Source organism: Phalacrocorax aristotelis, chromosome 14 (assembly GCF_949628215.1).
Source record: "Phalacrocorax aristotelis chromosome 14, bGulAri2.1, whole genome shotgun sequence".
NCBI lineage: Eukaryota > Metazoa > Chordata > Aves > Suliformes > Phalacrocoracidae > Phalacrocorax > Phalacrocorax aristotelis.
In genome coordinates this window covers 2,911,414-2,932,844 of record NC_134289.1, presented here as the reverse complement: position 1 = coordinate 2,932,844, position 21,431 = coordinate 2,911,414, and the positions used below count along the sequence as shown (strand labels likewise).

At 44.3% G+C, this 21,431-nt stretch overlaps 1 protein-coding gene across 1 annotated transcript in view; it reads right to left on the bottom strand.

Moving 5' to 3' along the window:
* LOC142064490 (protein ELYS-like) overlaps nt 1-19,390 on the bottom strand; it is a 28,205-nt gene extending 8,815 nt beyond the window's left edge. Inside the window, exons 1-3 of the mRNA XM_075109548.1 lie at nt 19,272-19,390; nt 18,356-18,543; nt 18,040-18,184 (exon numbers count right to left, since the gene is read on the bottom strand). Coding sequence (XP_074965649.1) covers nt 18,040-18,184; nt 18,356-18,420 — 210 coding nt within the window. The 5' untranslated portion in view covers nt 18,421-18,543; nt 19,272-19,390. The remainder of the gene's footprint in view (nt 1-18,039; nt 18,185-18,355; nt 18,544-19,271) is intronic.
* Nucleotides 19,391-21,431: the final 2,041 nt, after the last annotated feature.

Here is a 21,431-nt window from a genome sequence, read left to right as displayed (position 1 = left end):
TACTTCTGTAGTATTGACCTTTGGTCTAGGTAATAATTTTTGCTGTCAAAAATTGACTAGCTAACCACTGACCAAGTCAGAGTAACAAGGTTTTTGACCTAAAATTAAGAATCCTCAACAATGAAAAAATACTGATAACACAGCACAAGGGGGCTTAAAAATCTCACCGTATAATTGTATCTGTCCAGCTTAAGATGCAGCACAAAACAAGGAATGCACAATTAATAAGATGACTGAGGGCAGTCACAAAGCTAGACACTGAGTGGTCTCTAACTACTCCTGCCAGAGGGTAACAAACTAACACAGTGTCACATACATGACTGCAACAAATGATGCAGAATTCCCTGACAGTGATTTCCACATTATTTATTACCATGTCAACTGTTAAGTCACCCACCAGTGATGTGTTTATGTCACTTATTCACAGCATACAAAAGCATTCTTTGTAAAAACACTTCTACAGGCAAAACTTGTCTCTAATGACACACTCCATGAGGATTATCTCTACAGAGTGACATTAGGTTAGTAATGTCACTGTGTTCACTGACCACTGGTTGTCACCTAACCAGAAATTATATCAATGTCCTCTCTCTTAACAGGAGTCTTTGAAGATACACCATAGAACTTTCCAGTATGAGGAATAACAAAGAGAAAATTCCATGGATATTGCAAGATAAATTTAACATTATACTTTTATAAATGTAGTATGCTTTAGCAGTATACAATATGGTACTTTTGTGGCCACTGATTTGAAAAGCTACAGTAGTTACTCCTGGGGGTGGGGGTTGCACAGGGGAAAGGGGGAAGCAGGAAAAAGAGATCTATCCATTAAAATTTTCCTGCAATAGCATTGGACAGACCCTCTAAATGGCACAGGTTTTCTCTGCAGGAAAGGCAAGAAGAGTTAACTTCGCAGAGCAGAAGGCAGCTTAAGATATATATGCACACGCACTTGTGGCTTGGTGTCACACAAACATTTTACCTTGTGTTACTTGCCACTGCTTCTCACTCAATATCCACCGAGAGGAGAATAAACACCCTTAGTGTGTTTAAAAACCAATAGAAATTGACAGTGAAAACCACTCTTCCATTCCCAAACTAGTCCTCAGCTTAAAAAGGACATTTTGCAAGAAATCTGTATTTTGCCAGTTACATTTTTTTGCAAATAATGCTTAAAATGCCAGGTATATGTTTCAGCCAGTAGACAAATGGGGATCTTGTCCATTGGTTTGTACCTGTGAAAAGCCTCACATAGTCAAGGTGTGCTGATTTTGGCTGGGATAGAGAGAATTTCCTCCACACCAGCTAGGATGGGGCTGTGTTCTGGATCTGTGCTGGGAACAGCACTGATAACCCAGGGGTGGTTTCACTCCTGCTGAGCAGGGCTTGCACAGAGCCAAGGCCTTTCCTGCCCCTCACCCCACCCCACCAGCGAGGGGCTGGTGAGCACAAGGGGTTGGGGGTACACGGGCAGGACAGTGACCCCCACTGCCCCCAGGGCTGTCCCATACCACACGGCATCATGCTCAGCACATGGAGATGGGGGAGAAGGAGGAAGGGGGGACATTGGCAGGGATGGCGTTTGCCTTCCCCAGGCACCGTTAGGCGTGATGGAGCCCTGCTGCCCTGGGGATGGCTGAGCCACGCCTGCCCATCGGGGGAAGGGGATGGATTCCTTGGTTTGCTCTGCTTGTGTGCGCACTTTTGCATTCCCTGTTACACTGTCTTTGCCTCAACCCATGAGGTTTCTCACTTTTCCTCTTCTGATTCTCTTCCCCATCCCACCAGGGGGAAGTGAGCAAGTGGCTAGGTGGAGCTTAGCTGCCAGCTGGGGTTAAGCCACAGAGGTGTTAGAAGAATTGAATCATAAAAGAAAATGTGAATATTCTTAGAAAACTCACTCTCTTGGCAGCAATAACAATTCTAAATTGAAATTCTGAGTAAATAAGCAACTTTTGACCATGAGCTGACCCCCCTTTCTCTTACAGACAGCAATCTGAGCTGTTGATTTTCTACTGTAGCACAAATTATGAAAAGCTGACCAAAATAATAATAAAAAACCCGTGCAATAGATGGGATGTGGGGGCACTGGTGAAGGGAGTTTTTGAGGAAAGAGCGCCACTGTTTCCAACATGAAAAGGTTTTCTGTGCCGTTGATGACTTCATCTAATTCCAAAGACAAAATAAAGTAATCTACATACCCCTGCTGCAGGATGCCTGGCAAAGCTGCTCAGTGACCAAAGAGTAATTACTCGAGAAACAGTGCTGCTTCCCCTGGCTGTTAGAATTCTCACATTCTTGAATAATTCTGTCTGACCTACCTTTCTGTCCTTGACTAGTTCTGTCACCTGTCCCTAGCCAACCATTTTAGCTGTACTTCCATCCCAGAGAGTACAAAACTGCCATCCGGACCTGTTCTGTCCTAGTACATCTCTCTCCAAGCTTCCCGCATCTCTCAACTCTGCTCCTGCCTTTTGGGTGTTCTTGCTTGTTAGTTATGAGCTTTAATTCCTTACTTGGTCTAATTATTTGTAACTATGTCAAGCGCTGAAAATACCAGGATTATTGTATTAGGTTATTTTTCTATCTCAATTATTTTCAACCTTCACACCTTAAGGCCAACAATGACAAAGTTATTTCATTCTCATTTTTAGAAATGCCTAACAAGACAGCTAAGACTCCCCGTTTCCAATAAATGCCTATTTGCATTCACTATGATTTTTTTTTCCATTTTAAACATGAGCACCCTTTCTAGTGCTGTTGTCTTCCCAGCAGTGATGTTTCTATTATTCATCACATTGAATGATACTTCTGTTAAAAACCTCCACTGTGACATTTTACTATGAACTTTTTCAGCAGCAGAAAACAGAGTGTGGTCCCACACAGTTCACCCCTTATGAGAGGAAGTCTCAGAGTCAGTCAGATAAAACTAGAAAGCCAAAGCTCAAGTGTCAGAGTGGTAGAACCAAAGATTTATTTCAGCATAAAAGACTACTGACAGTAGCAATGCTGGCATTTTTGCTTCCATGGGCAAAGGCTATGCATCCACGGCCTTCCACATATCCAGTGTGGAATATAGACAGCCCTAGCACAGCAATAACTGCTTCATTATTTGCAGAGCCCAAAGGAAGAAGCTGAGAGTCAAAGCAATTTCTGAAGCCCAGGCACTGAAGATGGATCATAAGCAGCTTCTGCTTGCCTTTTATCAGCAAGCACTAACCTTCTATCAAGAGTATCTTGCCAAAGGAGAAGCTGATGGTGGGTGGTTGGTTTTTTTTTTTTTCTGGCTGTTTTTTTGTGGGGAGGTGGTTTTGCACAGTTTGTTGCTTTTTTGTTGGCGGTGGGGGCTGTGGTTTGTTGGTTTTGGTGGGTGCTTGGGGTTTGTTTTGGTGTTTGTTTTTTTTTAAGAGACAAAACGAGTTTGCAAGTCTGTTGAATAGGAGGTAGATTTTACAGGGAAAGCTACTTCCCCAATATGGGGGAGAAGAATCATTTTAAGACCATCAGTGTGCAACCATTCTGGAGACCTAGAATAGGAATTTGGTTAGAAGGAAGATTAAAATTGTCCTCTCAAAGGGCAAGTTCCCCATTATGAGACATTCCTATAACCACAGTGAATTCACATTACAGGTTATACCTATGTACCATGTATCAGAGTCTGTGGTTTAGATTGAAGTAATGCATGACTGTTCCTGAAACCAAAATAACTGGCATCAACTGTAAAAAAAACCCACAAACAACCACAATTCAATCACTATTGGAGAAAACAGGCCATGAACATTGACTGTCTGAATGCATAGGCTTCTACCAAAATTTTTAAGTGTTTGCTGAAAATAATGGTAAAGCCTTTTGTAAAAAGTTGAATGGTTACACCAGCAAAAAGGCTCCTTCCCTTAATTTTCATACAGAGTTCATTGTAATCCATAAGGAACAAAGTTCACCATCATACCAAAGAAATATCCATGTATTTAGAGCAATGACACAGGCCAAGAGAGCTGAAATTCTTTAAGCACTAGATGAATACTTTAAACCACACTCTTCATAAAAAAAGGCATCAGTTCTCACACCAAGAGAATTGATTTTTTGCTGAATTCCACACTAGCACTAAGGCTTTTCTTTAAACTATTGTTTTCATAGATTATGATTAAATCATGCTTTGTGCCACGTAAATAAGAGACTAGTCCCTATGAGGTTCTCACCATGAAACATCCTAGATGTGCTCCATTTGCATACATTCTTAACAGAAACAGAAGCAGGCAAAGAAGGATTTGGGGAGAAGTAAAACATGAACTTAAGTAATGCAAAAGCAAAACTAAGTAACTGAAGCAACTTCAGTTAAGTAAATAAGTGAAGCAACTTCTTGAGATCCTTCTACTCAGGTATTTAAAAACCACTCTGCAAAATGTATTTATTTAATCTCAAGAGAAGTGTTGGGGAACTAAACCAGCCTCCAATGCTAAGCTAAAGGAACTTCAATGAGTAAACAATGCTTTATGAACATGTCAGGCAAACTGTCTGAGGAGAAGTATTTCACCTCCAGGAATTTTAGTTTTGCTCTTCTGGAACATCCTTGTAGAAAACTTATTCCTCTGCAGCTCCACATCTGCAGTTATCATTATCCATCTTCAGGAAGCCCTTGCATTCTGCTAAGAACACACATATTTTAGAGTCCCAATTCCAATCTCTCACAATTGCTTGCTCAGTCTGAAATGGCTGATTGCTGCCTCTTATTATTGCCTTTATGTCTGTAGAACCAATATTGCTCAGAGCTAGCTTCTTGGTGTGTGTGTGCGTCTGCATGTGTGAGCTGTAGAATTATTTTTCCTAAATCCCTGTTAATTACATCAATGCTTTTTCGTTAAAGAGAACAGACTGGTAAGAAGGGACTGAGACCAGAAGACAACGTAGCTCCACAGTTAACCACGGACATGATGATTATCGATAATAATTAATGAAAACAAAATAAGACGGATTGACTTTTTTGTGCTGAAGTGACTGTAAAGAACCTGGAAGCTACAAACTAAAAATATGCCTTAATTTTAAACTGAGTACATTGTGTGTGGAAGTTACTGGCTGAGAATTGGGCAGAGCCAATTTCCAAAGTTCAAGAGCACTTTAAAAAAATGTACATTCAGTCTTAATGAGATTAAAACAAATTTAAGGTTAATCTATACTACCTTTCAGGTTCCACTTTGCATGCTAGTCTTGTCTTAGGCTAAAATACAGCTCCCAAATTATTTTTTTTTTTAATATAAATAGCTATAGATATATATACACACACACATGCATTACCCAGATTTAAATTTACTTATCTTAAATTACTGGAAAACAAAATTAAATAAAACCCACCAAACCCCAACCATCCATAGTGCAGAAGAGGAGGCTCAGAAGATTAGCCTCTGAAATATTCAGTCTGGAGCCCAGTTCACCACCAGGGAATACTAAAGCAAACAAAAAAAAGACCAAAGGTCCTCAGACCTGCATCCTCCGCTGTAGTAAACAGGCTGTGCTAAATTACTCCATTCACAGAGCTGGTCTGTATTGTGGCACGTTGCTATCTGTTACCAAACCACTGCACCGAACTTCAGCAGGGCATAACGGACAATAGGCAACAAATAAGAAAAGAATTTAAGAGCTCTTATGAAGAATCTTACATGAGCTAGTTCTTCTCTCACTTTTAAAACCAGTTCACCCATCCTTAGCAAGAGATCTCTCAAATGACAAAAGTCATAGCAAAACCTTGACAGGCACTAACTAGCTATGTCTTTGATTGCACTGTTTACAAATCCGCAAGAGCATTTCTTCCATCTGTTCTGCAGTTTCCATCTATACGCTGAATTTACAAAATGAAATAAACTGCCTAAAAATTTGTCTTCCAGCATGTTGGCTATTGTGGACAACAGTCTAAACTTTGGACAAAAATATTAAAGTGAAGTGGAGAGTTTGTGAGGGGAAAAAGAAAAGGCTCTTGAGAAAAACTGATAGGGTTCTCGGGGGAAAATTTTAAAGAAATACATATCAATTACAACTCAGGCATTGACTGTCTCTCCAACATAACATACAAGTAGTTAGCAGAGCCATTTTGTTTCAAACACCAATGTCAAAAACTAGCCAGTTTTCAAAAGCAAAGCGGAAATTCCGCACATTATCGCCGACAATTCTGTGGTAAAATGACAGGCAGTTTCTGAAACTAAAGCAAAAAAGTTCCCTGTTACTCTAGGCAGGACACTGCAAAATTGATCCGAGGCCGCCCAGATCCTCCTTTGGAGGAGCTCTGAATTCTCTCTGCTCCACATGGGTGATGAGTCTTGCCTTGCTCAACATCCCCAGGTGTGAGCAGATGTTGCAATGATAGCCACCAGGAAAACCTTTCACAGCTAAAGCCTGAGTTACATGTGAAGAGGTTAGATTTTGTCTCAACAAATGTCTATCACAGAACTACAACTCTCTTTTTCTGATGTAAAAAGGTGATATCAATCAAGTTGCTTTAGAAAAAAGCTAACATTGGTACTGAAACAAATGGCATTCCTCACAACAAAAAACATTTCATGTTTGCTCACTGGGTGGCTAGTTACGTGTTGCCCTGTTCATTTAGCCAAGCACTCACAATGGCACCAGACTGAAATTATTTTCATGGCAAGTCTTCTACTAAAACTCTTTTTTGTGTTGTGTATATGCTTCTCTAGTTGTTTGAAAGCTATGTAAAGCATCCGTAGATTTCATTTCTTTTCTGTTATAATAAACTACTACCTTTGCTGTTATTGTTATTATTGCTCAAGTGTGCCACTTGTTCCCACAGTTTTATCTAAAACACCACCAACTTTGTCATGCGTTACTACTATTACTACTAAGCAAGGGTCTAACACTTCAAAGGGCTCAGTCGCTGAGCAAATACTCCAGACATTGCTGGAATTAAATAACATGGCACTTACGAATATAGCTCATGTTTCCTTCTTCATTTACAAGGCACAGTGAGACAGAAAAGTAGCACCCGAGTATGATTCAAAAGAAATGCTTTCTGACAGCCTGCTCTGCAGTGACTAGTGAACACTGAGTCATCACCACCACCCCGGCGCAGCACCATTTCTCCTTGATATTTGCCATTCTATAATTAGAACAAACGACATACTCGGGACACAGCAAAACGTTTTTAGTTAGCTTTCTGCTTAAACCCATTTCCAGAGTCTTTACTGTTCCTGCCTCAAAAGGTAAGGTACACAATCACGATATGTGCTGCCTCCATTTTTGAGACAGCCATATTATTATCAAAGTAAATGCCACCCACTTGCTAATGGTGGAGACTAATTAACTCTGCAATTGCTGCTTAGTGAAGAGGGTAAAAATCACACTGCCTGTTCCAGCAGCTATCCTAGAAAATCAAGAGGATTAGATAATACTTTGTCTTCACTGCCCCCCCAATCCCTTTTCTTTCTCTTCTTTCACTTTTTTTTTTTCATTTTTAATTTCAGCTTGTTTTGCTTGTAATTTTTATATAAGAACTGCTTTTGTAGAAGCGTAAAAGGTCTCTGTGGTACCTCGGGTCATTAATCCATTTGCTAAAATAATGTTTTTGAAATCCTTTTTGTTCATCATCCAAATCCATTTTTGAAGTTTTGTTTTTTAAAGAGCAAGTTCTTGTAAGCAGGTCAGCTAGTGAGCTGTGATTTCAATAGCCATACTGAAAATTGACAGCTATATAGATTCATTAACCATATGGTACTGACAGGGAATCTCTGCATCACAATTATTTAGGCCCAATTTTTAAATTTATTTTTTTTTTTTAAAAAAAGCTCAGTTTAACTTGCTGTATGTCTAGCTAAATGCAAACATGCTCACAGTGTGAGCAAAAAAATCCCAAAAGGTGTTAAATAGGCAAGTCATCCTGTGGAATGAGACCAAAAAAAGCAATGGCCAAGGCTCACAACACCAAGATGTGCATACCCGGAGGGGAAAAATATTACTTAAAACAGTATCAATAGGAATTCTGCAGTTCAGTTAATTGGCATCAGAATTAACAGCATAAACAAGATGCAAAAAATATCTAATCTGGTGGGAATTTAGGAATGGTTGGCAGGACTTCTTACTTTACATGTACTACTTTCTGTCTCCAACAAATACCAGGCAAATTAGCTTCTCTTGATTCTGGTGAACAACCAGCAGCAAGAAGGGCATGAATACTAACATTTTAGAAGCTCAGTTCCTTGAGCACTTTTAGAGAGAACCTCTTTTTTAGGTATCTTACTGACCACTTTTTTCATGTCTAATATTGAAAGCTTTTGAAAAACAGGAACGGGTTCAGTTCTATACAGGACAGCGTTGCTCAGAAATGGACCCTAGTCACTGCTGGCCTCAGTGACCCAGTGGCACACACTCCTCTTACTGGCTGATCTGGCGGCTGGCTGTAAAGAAATCGAATCTTTTTTGTCGTGGCTGGGGGGTGGTGATGGTGGTGTTGCTGGTGTTCTGTCTCAGCTCTATAATCCATAAAGGAACAGAGATTTTAAGGTGTATCATATTACTGGTTTGACAGGACTTGCATGCTAGAGAAGAGTTGCTCAAGTGACTTGCTACTTTTATAACCTCTTGCTAGAAGGAGCAAGAGGGAACAGGGAAGGGTGTAGAGGAGAACTGGAGCAGCCCCGTAGCTGGTGTGTGCTGCCAGCATCGCCCTCGTACAGCCATCTCGCCAGCAAAACGCAGGAGGAACAGAGCAACTTATGGCCACTGCACAAAGCAGCTGCAGCGCAGAAAGGGGAATTTAACTGCAAGGCTGTGAGGCACAGCAAGTGTGGTAGCCAAAGCCACGTGTGCATCACGCGGAGATGTCAAGCTCTCTGAAAGACCCTGAGACAGAAACAGGAAGAGCTTAGCAATTGTTGACTTGGTATTTCTTAAAAACAGAAGTAGCTGAAGGCTTCCTCTTAATTTGCTTCTAGTCCAGTTGCTGGGCAGAGAAGCCAGACCTTGCAGCAGGGCATACCTCCTGGAGAGAAACTGCTAAAACCGCCTCTTTGTTGCTGCTCCCACCAGTCTGTCACGATCCACTGTCGGGCTGAACAATTTGGCAGAGGTTAAACCCCCTTGCTTTCCAACCGACCTCAGGTAGTTCTGGGAGGTTGGGGGCGGCTGGGCTTAACTTCTGACTGACTCCAATGTGTTATCGTGACCAGTCTCCTTTTACATTCTCAGGAACAGAATTAAGACTCAAAACGGAATCAAAGTGCCAAGTCACTTCATTTGGCCAAGGAGAAATACACGAGAGAAAGGCAGAGAAAGAGAGAAAAAAAGAGAGCAAGCGAGCACGAGAGCGTTGGCAATAGCTACCACCACGGACCTGGGGCGGTCCGTCCCTCCACGCGGTCCGTCCGACGTAACTCCAAACCCAGCAGCGGAGACACGTTCCAAAACACTCCTCATGGTCGCCGCTGGTTTCCCCTTTTTACAGCGTTGCCCTCTTGCACAGCCAGTGACTGGTTTCCCTCTCCCGTCTCCCGCCCGGCGGTGCCGCGCATGCCCAGTACCGCCACCAGAGGGCGCCGGAAAGTTCTAGAGGGTCCGGGCCGCGGTCAGCCGCAAACGTGTGAAAGTCCCGCATCGGGCACAGACCGCGCCTGTCCCGTCCCTGCAGGGGCTGCCTCAGTGCACCGATAAGCCCCACCAGAGAGGTCAACCCACCACGCCGTCCTTTGATATAGTTTCAGCTATCTTAAATTATCTAAGCACATTTACCATAATATATGTATTTTGCATAACAAACATTATCATAACAGAAAAACTCTCAACTGGGTTTCTGCTCATTTCCTACCCATAACTCTCTAATTTTGGCCAATACACGACTGCCGAAAGGTGCCCTTGGATGCACATTTCCTGCATTAGCTTGTTCTATTACTGTCGAGAATGGCTTTGGTCTTGCAGCTGTAAAGCAAGAGGGGAAAAGCGATCAGCCTTGTGTAATGAAAGTGATGGTTAGTTGTGCGTTATATTCCACTCCTAAAAATTACCTTCTTTGGTCCGGATGAAGGCAGATGGTAAGGCTTGGCTCTCTCTACAGCCAGCTGCCTCTGACCTCTAGGAAGGGTCTTGCCATGTTGGCCTGATAGAGAATTTCTGGCAACTGCTCTCTGTCACCAGCGAGGAGCACGATCATTCTGGTGAATGAGAAGCGTAAAGCAAGAAGTTAACTAATTACAAGAAGTTAATTGCACGGAACTCTCAGTGCTATTTCAAGTTAGTGAATACATTTCCTCTACAGGTGCAGTAAAATACACCCACTGCACAGAACAGCAGCAAGTTCTGCCCATCAGCGCACACCAGCTTCACCCGGAGTTTTTAGCCAAGTGGATTGAAGACTAGAATAATATCAGAACCTACAACTTTAAGCTAAAACCATGCCGGCACTCTGCAGAACCTCATTCTGACAAACTTGTCAGCACCCACAAGTTTCAAATGGCTGACAAAATAGCAGCCTTTCCCGTTTTTCCTGAAATGCCACTGCCCAAAGTGACTGAATCTCCAGGGCAATGGTGGGTTACGTTGGACAAAAGGAAGTGAGTATTAAAATGAGGAAGAGAAAGCTACCTACACACACCTTCCCCCTGGATTAAAGCTTTCAAATGCAGGCCCTAACCTTCCATAACCACCCCATAACTTTGCTTCCCTGGAAAACTATGGTTCCGGAAAACAGCAAATGTATCACAAAACCACAACAGAAGTTCACATAACACAAAATTTGACCTGGCTATTTTGAGATACAGAAGTTAGGTAAGAATTTTGGTCCAAAAAGTGGTAAAATGAAAGTTGTGGAATTGCAGACCTCATGCTATAACTTGAGGAAATAATAAAAAGAACAAACCATGATGCGAATTTTGCCTGTGGATTGGCACCCAGAGCTGCGTGCAAGATACAAGAGATGACATACAACACACTCTTCATTCCACAGTGACCCAAACAACTTCCAGTAATCCGAACCCTACGTAACATACTGTGCTGGTTTTGGCTGAGAAGGGGTTAATTCTCCTCACTGTGGGGGTCAGCTACCTTTCCAGCTTCCCGCGCTCTGCCGCGTGGCGTGGCAGGGGGGGCTGGGAGGGGCAGGGCCATGGTGGGGGCGGCTGACCCCGACTGGCCAATGGCAGGTTCATTCCATACCATGTGACACCATGACCAGTATATTGAGGGGGGGCAGTGGCAGCGCGCGGGCGGCGCGGCGTCGGGTCGGCGGGCGGCGAGCGGCTGCGGCGCGTGCGGTTTGTTCCGGCGGTTCGTTCCCCCTCTCCCCTCCCCTCCCTTCCCCCCTCCCCCAGGGCTTTGCGCCTCTCATTGTTCTCCTTCACATTGCATTTCTACTGTTGTTTCTTTTAATTTTCATTATTAAACTGTTCTTATCCCAACCCACGAGCGTTACCCTTCTGATTCTCTCCCCCATCTACCGGTGGGGGAGTGAGCGAGCGACTGTGTGGGGCTGAGCTGCCGCTAAACCACGACAGTCTTTTTGGCGCCCAACGTGGGGCACGAGGGTTGGAGATAACAACAGCTGCTGGTCACAGCACCATGTTGTCCTTTTTGCAGTGGGTGTTAAAAATCGGTGTTGGTTGTTTGAGTCTGCTGTGTTCTGCTGTGATTAGTAATGTTTTGCCTACGAGATTTGTTATACAAACACTCGTTTTCAGCTTTACCTGGTATTTGGGGTTTTTGCTGAAACCGTTGCTGTACTTCGGATACCACCTTGTTGAGGCAATTAGCAATTATACCTCCTCCTCTGAGAGATTTTATATGGAGGAAATACAGAATAATACCTTTGCAACTTTGTTCTATGATGTCTGTGCCTTTGTTACAACAACGTTTTTGTATCTTGAACATCCTTGGGTGGTTAAGGTGCAGTCATTGTTAGTTTTTGGGCATGTTGTTTTGGTTTTGACTAAGCAACTTAAGAATATCACCCAGAAATCTGCCCCGAGGCTTGATAGTTACGAGTGGCAGGGCATGTGGGATAGCATGGGCAAATACCTAGGGCAGTGGGCACCCCCAGTGTTTTGGAGTTTCACCCCCGAGCAAGTGCAGAATCCTAAAAAACTAGTAGAATATTTGGAAAAAGTATGTTGTTACGCTGGGAACTCCAGAGAGACACAGATAACTGCAACGTGCTGGGGTCTGGCCCATGCATACCGAGCCCTGCTCAACAGTATTCAGTGCCCCCAGGGGGAAGAGAATGTCTCTGGATTGAAATGCAAAGTGACTGGCACTGTAGACAATCCAGCCCTGACAACAGGCACTGCAGCCACTCAAACCCCCACAACAAGTACCGGAGCTAGCTCAGAAAATAAACCCGTACCAGTATCAGTTGCCCCCATACATAAGACGAAATATTGGAAGCGGACATCAACTCGTTTAGAACGGGATGATGAAGAACCAGGGCCATCGCGGGGAGAGGAGGGAGAAGTAATAAATGAAATAGAGACCACCCGATCCCTGTCCTTAAGCGAGTTGCGAGATATGCGAAAAGATTATAGCCGTCGTTCAGGTGAGCACATTGCCACCTGGCTGCTCCGATGCTGGGATAATGGGGCCAGTAGCCTGGAACTAGAGGGAAAAGAAGCCAAACAATTGGGATCCCTTTCTGGGGAAGGGGGCGTTGACAAAGCAATTGGAAAAAAACCACAAGCCCTCAGCCTCTGGAGGCGACTCCTGTCTGGAGTGAAGGAAAGGTATCCCTTTAAAGAAGATGTTACATATCGCCCAGGAAAATGGACAACTATGGAGAAAGGCATCCAGTATCTCAGGGAATTAGCTGTGTTTGAGGTGATTTATGGTGACCTGGATGATCAACGGTCATCCAAAGATCCAGATGAAGCCGAGTGCACACGACCCATGTGGCGGAAGTTTGTACGGAGCGCACCATCTTCGCATGCAAACTCATTGGCAGTGATGTCCTGGAAAGATGACGAGACACCAACGGTGGCAGAGGTGATAGATAGGCTCCGGGATTATGACACAAATATCTCTTCCTCGCTTGTCTCTGCTGTGGAGAAACTATCCCAAGAGGTCCAGCAACTCAAAGAAGATCTGTCCTACTCCCCACCTCGACAGAGCAGTGTCTCAGCTGTTAGGAATAAGCGTCCTTTGGCTCAAAGAAGGGGATACACACCACGGGCCACCCTATGGTTCTACCTGCGTGACCACGGAGAGGACATGATGAGGTGGGATGGCAAGCCTACTTCGACCCTACAGGCACGAGTACATGAACTGCAAGGAAGAACAGTCACTCAGGGAGGCTCTTCCAGGAAAGCTGCTGCTCCAGTTTCCAGCGAGCAAGTCCCCAGACAGAGGAGTAGAAGCGCAGATTTTATTTCTAAGTGTAATAGAGGGACTCCTGATTCACATTTACAGGAAGTGAGTTGTGACTGCCATGATCAGGACTAGAGGGGCCCTGCCTCCAGCCGGGTGGAGGAAAGGGATAACCGGGCTTACTGGACTGTGTGGATCCGATGGCCTGGCACGTCCGACCCACAGGAGTATAAAGCTTTAGTGGACACCGGCGCACAGTGCACCTTAATGCCATCAAACTATATAGGGGCAGAACCCATCAGCATTGCTGGAGTGACAGGGGGATCCCAAGAGCTAACTGTATTGGAGGCCGAAGTGAGCCTAACTGGCAATGAGTGGCAGAAGCACCCCATTGTGACTGGCCCAGAGGCTCCGTGCATCCTTGGTATAGACTACCTCAGGAGAGGGTATTTCAAGGACCCAAAAGGTTACAAGTGGGCTTTTGGTGTAGCTGCCTTGGAGACGGAGGAAACTGAACAGCTGTCTACCTTGCCCGGTCTCTCAAAGGACCCTTCTGTGGTGGGGTTGCTGAAGGTCAAAGAACAACAGGTGCCAATCGCCACCACAACAGTGCACCGGCGGCAATATCGCACCAACAGAGACTCTCTGATCCCCATCCATAAACTCATTCACCAACTGAGGAGCCAAGGAGTCATCAGTAAGACCCACTCACCCTTTAACAGTCCCATATGGCCAGTCCGGAAGTCTAATGGAGAGTGGAGACTAACAGTAGACTATCGTGGCCTGAATGAAGTCACTCCACCATTGAGTGCTGCTGTGCCAGACATGCTAGAACTTCAATACGAACTGGAGTCAAAGGCGGCCAAGTGGTATGCCACAATTGATATTGCTAATGCATTCTTCTCAATCCCTCTGGCAGCAGAGTGCAGGCCACAGTTTGCTTTCACATGGAGGGGCGTCCAGTACACCTGGAATCGACTGCCCCAGGGGTGGAAACACAGTCCTACCATTTGCCATGGACTGATTCAGACTGTACTGGAACAGGGAGAAGCTCCAGAACACCTTCAATACATTGATGACATCATTGTGTGGGGCAGCACAGCAGAAGAAGTTTTTGAGAAAGGTGAGAAAATAGTCCAAATCCTTCTGAAAGCTGGTTTTGCCATAAAACAAAGTAAGGTGAAGGGACCTGCACGAGAAATCCAGTTCTTAGGAATTAAATGGCAAGACGGTCGTCGTCAGATTCCAATGGATGTGATCAACAAAATAGCAGCCATGTCTCCACCAACTAGCAAAAAGGAAACACAAGTTTTCTTGGGCGTTGTGGGTTTTTGGAGAATGCATATTCCAAATTACAGTCTGATCGTGAGCCCTCTCTATCAAGTGACCCGGAAAAAGAATGATTTCAAATGGGGCCCTGAGCAACGACAAGCCTTTGAACAGATTAAACGAGAAATAGTCCATGCAGTAGCTCTTGGGCCAGTCCGGGCAGGACAAGATGTAAAAAATGTGCTCTACACTGCAGCCGGGGAGAATGGCCCTACCTGGAGTCTCTGGCAGAAAGCACCTGGGGAGACCCGGGGTCGACCCCTAGGGTTTTGGAGTCGGGGATACAGAGGGTCTGAAGCCCGCTATACTCCAACTGAAAAAGAGATATTGGCAGCATATGAAGGGGTTCGAGCTGCTTCAGAAGTGGTTGGTACTGAAGCACAGTTGCTCCTGGCACCCCGACTGCCAGTGCTGGGCTGGATGTTCAAAGGAAACATCCCCTCTACACACCATGCAACTGATGCTACGTGGAGTAAATGGGTTGCACTGATCACCCAGCGGGCTCGAGTAGGAAACCCCAGTCGCCCAGGAATCTTGGAAGTGATTATGGACTGGCCAGAAGGCAAAGATTTTGGATTATCACCAGAGGAGGAGGTGACACGTGCTGAAGAAGCCCCACTGTATAACAAACTGCCAGAAGATGAGAAGCAATATGCCCTGTTCACTGATGGGTCCTGTCGCCTTGTGGGAAAGCACCGGAGATGGAAGGCTGCTGTATGGAGTCCTACACGACAAGTAGCAGAAACTGCTGAAGGAGAAGGTGAATCGAGCCAGTTTGCAGAGGTAAAGGCCATCCAGCTGGCCTTAGACATCGCTGAACGGGAAAAGTGGCCAGTGCTCTATCTCTATACTGACTCCTGGATGGTGGCAAATGCCCTGTGGGGCTGGCTGCAGCAATGGAAGCAAAGCAACTGGCAGCGCAGAGGCAAACCCATCTGGGCTGCCACATTGTGGCAAGATATTGCTGCCCGGGTAGAGAAACTGGTTGTAAAGGTACGGCATGTGGATGCTCACGTCCCCAAGAGTCGGGCCACTGAAGAACATCGAAACAACCAGCAGGTAGATCGGGCTGCCAAGATTGAAGTGGCTGAGGTGGATCTGGACTGGCAGCATAAGGGTGAACTATTTCTAGCTCGGTGGGCCCATGACACCTCAGGCCATCAAGGGAGAGATGCAACATACAGGTGGGCTCGTGATCGAGGGGTGGACTTGACCATGGGTATTATTGCACAGGTTATCCACGAATGTGACACATGCGCTGCAATCAAGCAAGCGAAGCGGGTAAAGCCTCTGTGGTATGGGGGACGATGGCTGAAATATAAATATGGGGAGGCCTGGCAAATTGACTATATCACACTCCCACAGACCCGCCAAGGCAAGCGCCATGTGCTTACAATGGTAGAAACAACGACTGGCTGGCTGGAAACATATCCTGTCCCCCATGCCACTGCCCGGAACACTATCCTGGGTCTTGAGAAACAAGTCCTGTGGCGACATGGCACCCCAGAGAGGATTGAGTCAGACAATGGGACTCATTTCCGAAATAGCCTCATAGACACCTGGGCCAAAGAGCACGGCATTGAGTGGGTGTATCACATCCCCTATCACGCACCAGCCTCTGGGAAAATTGAAAGGTACAATGGACTGTTAAAAACCACACTGAGAGCAATGGGGGGTGGGACATTCAAGCACTGGGATACACATTTAGCAAAAGCCACGTGGTTAGTCAACACGAGGGGATCTGCCAACCGAGCTGGCCCTGCCCAGTCAGAAATCCTACATACTGTGGAAGGGGATAGAGTCCCTGTAGTGCACACAAAAAGTATGCTGGGCAAAACAGTCTGGGTTCTTCCTGCCTCTGGCAAAGGCAAACCCATTCGTGGGATTGTTTTTGCTCGAGGACCTGGGTGCACTTGGTGGGTGATGCGGGAGGATGGAGAAATCCGATGTGTGCCTCAAGGGGATTTGATTTTGGGTGAAAACAGTCAATGAACTGAATGGCACAATGTGAACTGCTATATAATATTGTGTGTCACCTCTGTGTTGTATCAATGATATCAGAGTACGAGCCTCCCAACCCATGGAAGATCAACTATGAAACAAGCCGTGCAGCAGTGATGGAACGATGACTGACTCGGTATGCAGCAACCCAACGCCACACACCATCTCTCCCACCCGGAAAGACTGATACAACAGATGGAGCCCAGAGTCATGGACTGCGTGAACTCAATGGACATTTTAATGGACATTTTACAGGGAAGATCCATGAACTAAGGGAATGATGTCTGTGTATTATGTTAAAGGATGGGAAGGGGAGGGGTGGTGGTTGGTACGGTTGTATTGCATCATATGGGACCTGGGCATGGTGTAAGTGGTATGGAATAAGGGGTGGAGAATGTGCTGGTTTTGGCTGAGAAGGGGTTAATTCTCCTCACTGTGGGGGTCAGCTACCTTTCCAGCTTCCCGCGCTCTGCCGCGTGGCGTGGCAGGGGGGGCTGGGAGGGGCAGGGCCATGGTGGGGGCGGCTGACCCCGACTGGCCAATGGCAGGTTCATTCCATACCATGTGACACCATGACCAGTATATTGAGGGGGGGCAGTGGCAGCGCGCGGGCGGCGCGGCGTCGGGTCGGCGGGCGGCGAGCGGCTGCGGCGCGTGCGGTTTGTTCCGGCGGTTCGTTCCCCCTCTCCCCTCCCCTCCCTTCCCCCCTCCCCCGGGGCTTTGCGCCTCTCATTGTTCTCCTTCACATTGCATTTCTACTGTTGTTTCTTTTAATTTTCATTATTAAACTGTTCTTATCCCAACCCACGAGCGTTACCCTTCTGATTCTCTCCCCCATCTACCGGTGGGGGAGTGAGCGAGCGACTGTGTGGGGCTGAGCTGCCGCTAAACCACGACACATACATCTGTGAATAACTGAATGGTAAGAGCGGCTGACAGGAAAGACACTTATTTAATCCTCAGACACAAACAAACTATTTGAAGTGGAGTCAACAACAGCCTGTAACACTGAATTTCCAACTTCAAAGGGTAGCTTTGGAGTAGTGACATCTTTTGTTCAACTTTTAGGTTCAGCTGTAACGTAAGGTATAGAGGCTTATTCCAAGTATTTCAAAGAATGGTGTGATAAAGAAAGCAGGATTCTTATTGAGTGCTGTTAAAACCGGTTAATAACACCTGAGAGAAACTGGCACACTCAGTAGAACTTTTACGCTTACCATGAAATGAACGTTCATCGCCTGGTTCAGCTGTAGTGCTGCCATACAGTTGGCACGCTGCAGATGCTGGGCTAAAAGAATTTCATGATTCTGTAAAAATTTCTCCAAACACTTCTAGGAGAAATAACACGTTTTAAAACATATATGATGATACTGCTTCTTCTCTTGGCAAAGAGGGGAATAAGATTTTTTTCTTGCCCACACTTACTTGTTCGGCATCTGTGAAAGGCAACTTCAGGAAGTCTTCCACTAGTCCCATCTCCCGACAGATGTCATACATGTCTTTTAATAGCTCTTCCACATTTATCTTAGTGGTGTGTTGCTGCAGCAGACCCCAAGCCTCCGCCATGCACCTGTAATTAATTTTTTGAGACGTAAAGGCATATTAATAGTATCACCAAAAATATGCCCCACAAATATTGTATTCAAATTTTAAAGGAAATTTAGGGGATTGTGATTTCTAGTGTTTGTTCTCCACCTTTCACAGTATTTGAATGCCAAATTGTTGGCATATATTTCTTTACCTATTGGACAACAGCACAGTGAGGAAAAGCCGCACTTCGCTACAGCTGGAGACCGATAGCTTCATAACCTGTGTGTATCTGAGGGCTCACCCATGCTCTCCTTGGCACACAAGGCACTAAAGAATTTGCACGTCTTGCCACGACACAGGTTTGATTGCAGCTGATTCAACGAGCAGGGCCAGGGAATTCTGCAGAAGTTAGATATCAGGTTTATTAAGATATATAGACACGCACACAACAAAACTATTCAAAAGTGTCTTCAGTAAGGGTGAATGTCTGTTGAATAAACTTAGATGATGACTAATGAAGGATTTGATACAGGACAGGTAAATATAAATTTTGAAGTATCTGCAGAAAAAAAAATCAGTGAGCCATAGAGAACAAAGGGAGTCTTTTGAAAGGAGTGATTCACACATGGCCAGGATAACCAAATCTCTGTATGCAAACATCACCTTTTATAAATACAAGTTATTCTCCCAGGCAAACGGGTTATATTGACATTGTGACAGGCAATGAACAACCTTTAGCATCAGAAGGAACATGAATTAGATTGAAAAGTCACTTTTGCGGTCTTCTGTCTCAAATTTTGCTGCCAGGATGGTAGCTTAATATTTAAAGCACCCAAACCACTGCTTTTGAGAAAGTGCTTGACTGCTCTGCTGAAAACAACCTGAACATATGGCTTTGACAATTCACATGTCAAGCATTATTAACGTTGACTTCTTGATTGTCTTAATCCATTTCCTGTCAACATAATTAAAATTTCAAATCATCACGTATTGCTGAAGCAGTATTATAAAAAAAGCTTCCCATGTTTTATCACCTGTTGTTAGCTAAGCACCAATTTTCTGAAGTCATTTTATAGGTCAAAGCGTTGTACTGCAATGTATGTCTAACTAAATTGGAACATACTTACTTCATAGTCCTTGTGGTTTAGAAGCCAAAAACCTTGTATAAGCTTAACAAGGCCCGAAGGGATGGCAAAGGCAGCTGTGAAGGAGTGAAATGAAGTTTCTGTTTTATTTGGAAAGGAATGCATGATGTCTAGCAGCAAGTAAATTGTCTGATATCAAGAATCTAATTAAGGCTAATAAATTTTCAAGACGAACAATTTATCACATGAAATAATATTATTACTATTATTAATATAATGTTAATAAATAATAAAGTTAATTAAGAATATAATAGTGGTAGTGCGCAGAAAATACTCATGTATTAGTCTTGCCATTTTATGCTGTTGCAACCTGAAGATAGTCAGGTCCTAACAACAAAATTGCATTCTGAATAAATACCCCAAAAGAAAGACCCTTTGATTTCTCTAAGGCATTCAGAAAGGTTACCTTTCAGTATTTAAATAGTTCCTTTGGAAACTCAGGCTCCCTCTTTAGTCACTGGAGCCACCGGCTGGACATTCAAAACATGTGAACAGCCAATGCTTGGTTATTAAAGCAAACAAATTCTACGGTTGGTTTTTCCCTCCTTTCTAGCGTATATAAAACAATTGAAATTAGGGTGTCCTTACAGCACAGATTAGCTCTGAATTATTAAAACTGGATTTAAACCAGTGTCTGGATCACTCATCGGCAGTGTCACCTTCTCTTTCTGACAGCTGGTCTTGGGGGATGTATGCTAATCAGAGAGCTCCGGGGTGCAACAGCTTTTAAACCCCCTGCTCTCTAGGCTCCCCTCTCGGGTCAGGCAACAAACAACCAAAGCAACACAGGGTATTTCGGCAGCTTAAAAATTAAGTTTCTGCCCAATGACTTTTCTCTTCTCTCTGTTTATTATTCTGTGTGCCTGCACTTTTAAGAGAACAAATGCAAGCCCTCTTAGCTGTGCTGGAAAATGGATGATTTCAGCAAAATCAAGTACTGGTAAACCACTGTTAGAAATCCTTTTGCTCTGGATCAGCACATTTTAGTGCATCGCTCGAGGAAGCAGCCACTTGCCATAGGTATGGGTGCTTCAAAAATGAAAAACAGTTTACATTTTGAGAAAATCTAAGGGAGCTTTCTACCTTTAACATTGCTTAGTAAACCTGTTTTCTCATATCAGAAAAGACTTTGCAACAAAAGATTTTTTAAATTCCTAAACAATCCACAGTACAAAGAAATAAAACAATGCTTCCTTCTATGACGTCATTCTAAATGAGATGTTTTCACTTGCATTGTGTTTGAAGCATAAATTAGAAAATGTATGGAACACGTAGGTGACAAACATTTCAGAACACTGACACGCGCATACTGAAGGTGTCATAGAAATAACTCCAAGGGATACAATTGCCTGTTTGTAGATTTCTTCAACGCCTTCTAGCAAATAGAGCTCCAGCAGTGCCTGAAATGGAAAGGTAAAAGTTTTTTTAAAACTCCTCTCTTTGAGAAATCATTGGCTTTAGGGGAGGGCTGGGCTGGGGCTGGGGTGTTGTGGCTGTTGTTGTTGCCTTCAGTGAACACAACACTCACACGTAAACTAGGAGGTGGATATCTCCCAGTTCCTCCTTCCTCTCTCTGCCACAACTCCTCAGCTTGGTCTCCTAACTGGGAAACCATCCCATCAATCATCAGGCAGTCAGAATCCTATTTTCCTCTGGAACAAAACATAGCAAGGATTTGGACAGAGAAAAACACTAATTCCATTCTCTCAGTGTCACAGATTTCCTCCAGCCAAAACAAAACAAAACAAAACAAAGAGTCCAAGAAAGTAACAAACATACAAAGGCATGATCATGACTTGAAGTAGACTTGAAATAAATTTCTGAGTCAGATGAAAGGTGTTCATTAGATCATTAAGAATTACTAAAGGAGTTCTTGTGCTTGGCGGTTGCCAGATGTAATTTTTGCATGTTTTAAGAGACCAGCCTACAGCAAGAATTTGATCTCCTAAAACAGATGTTTTTGTACCTGCTATTACAAATATTATTACCCTTTGTATTAATTACCTGATTTAGCAAGTTTTGGGTGTGGGAATGGCAGTTACAGTTCCACGCTGAAAAAAAGAAACCCTGTTTGTGATTTTTTCATTTGCTTGGCTTCTCTGAAGTGTCTTCTTTCCTACTTCTCATGCATCAAGCAAAATG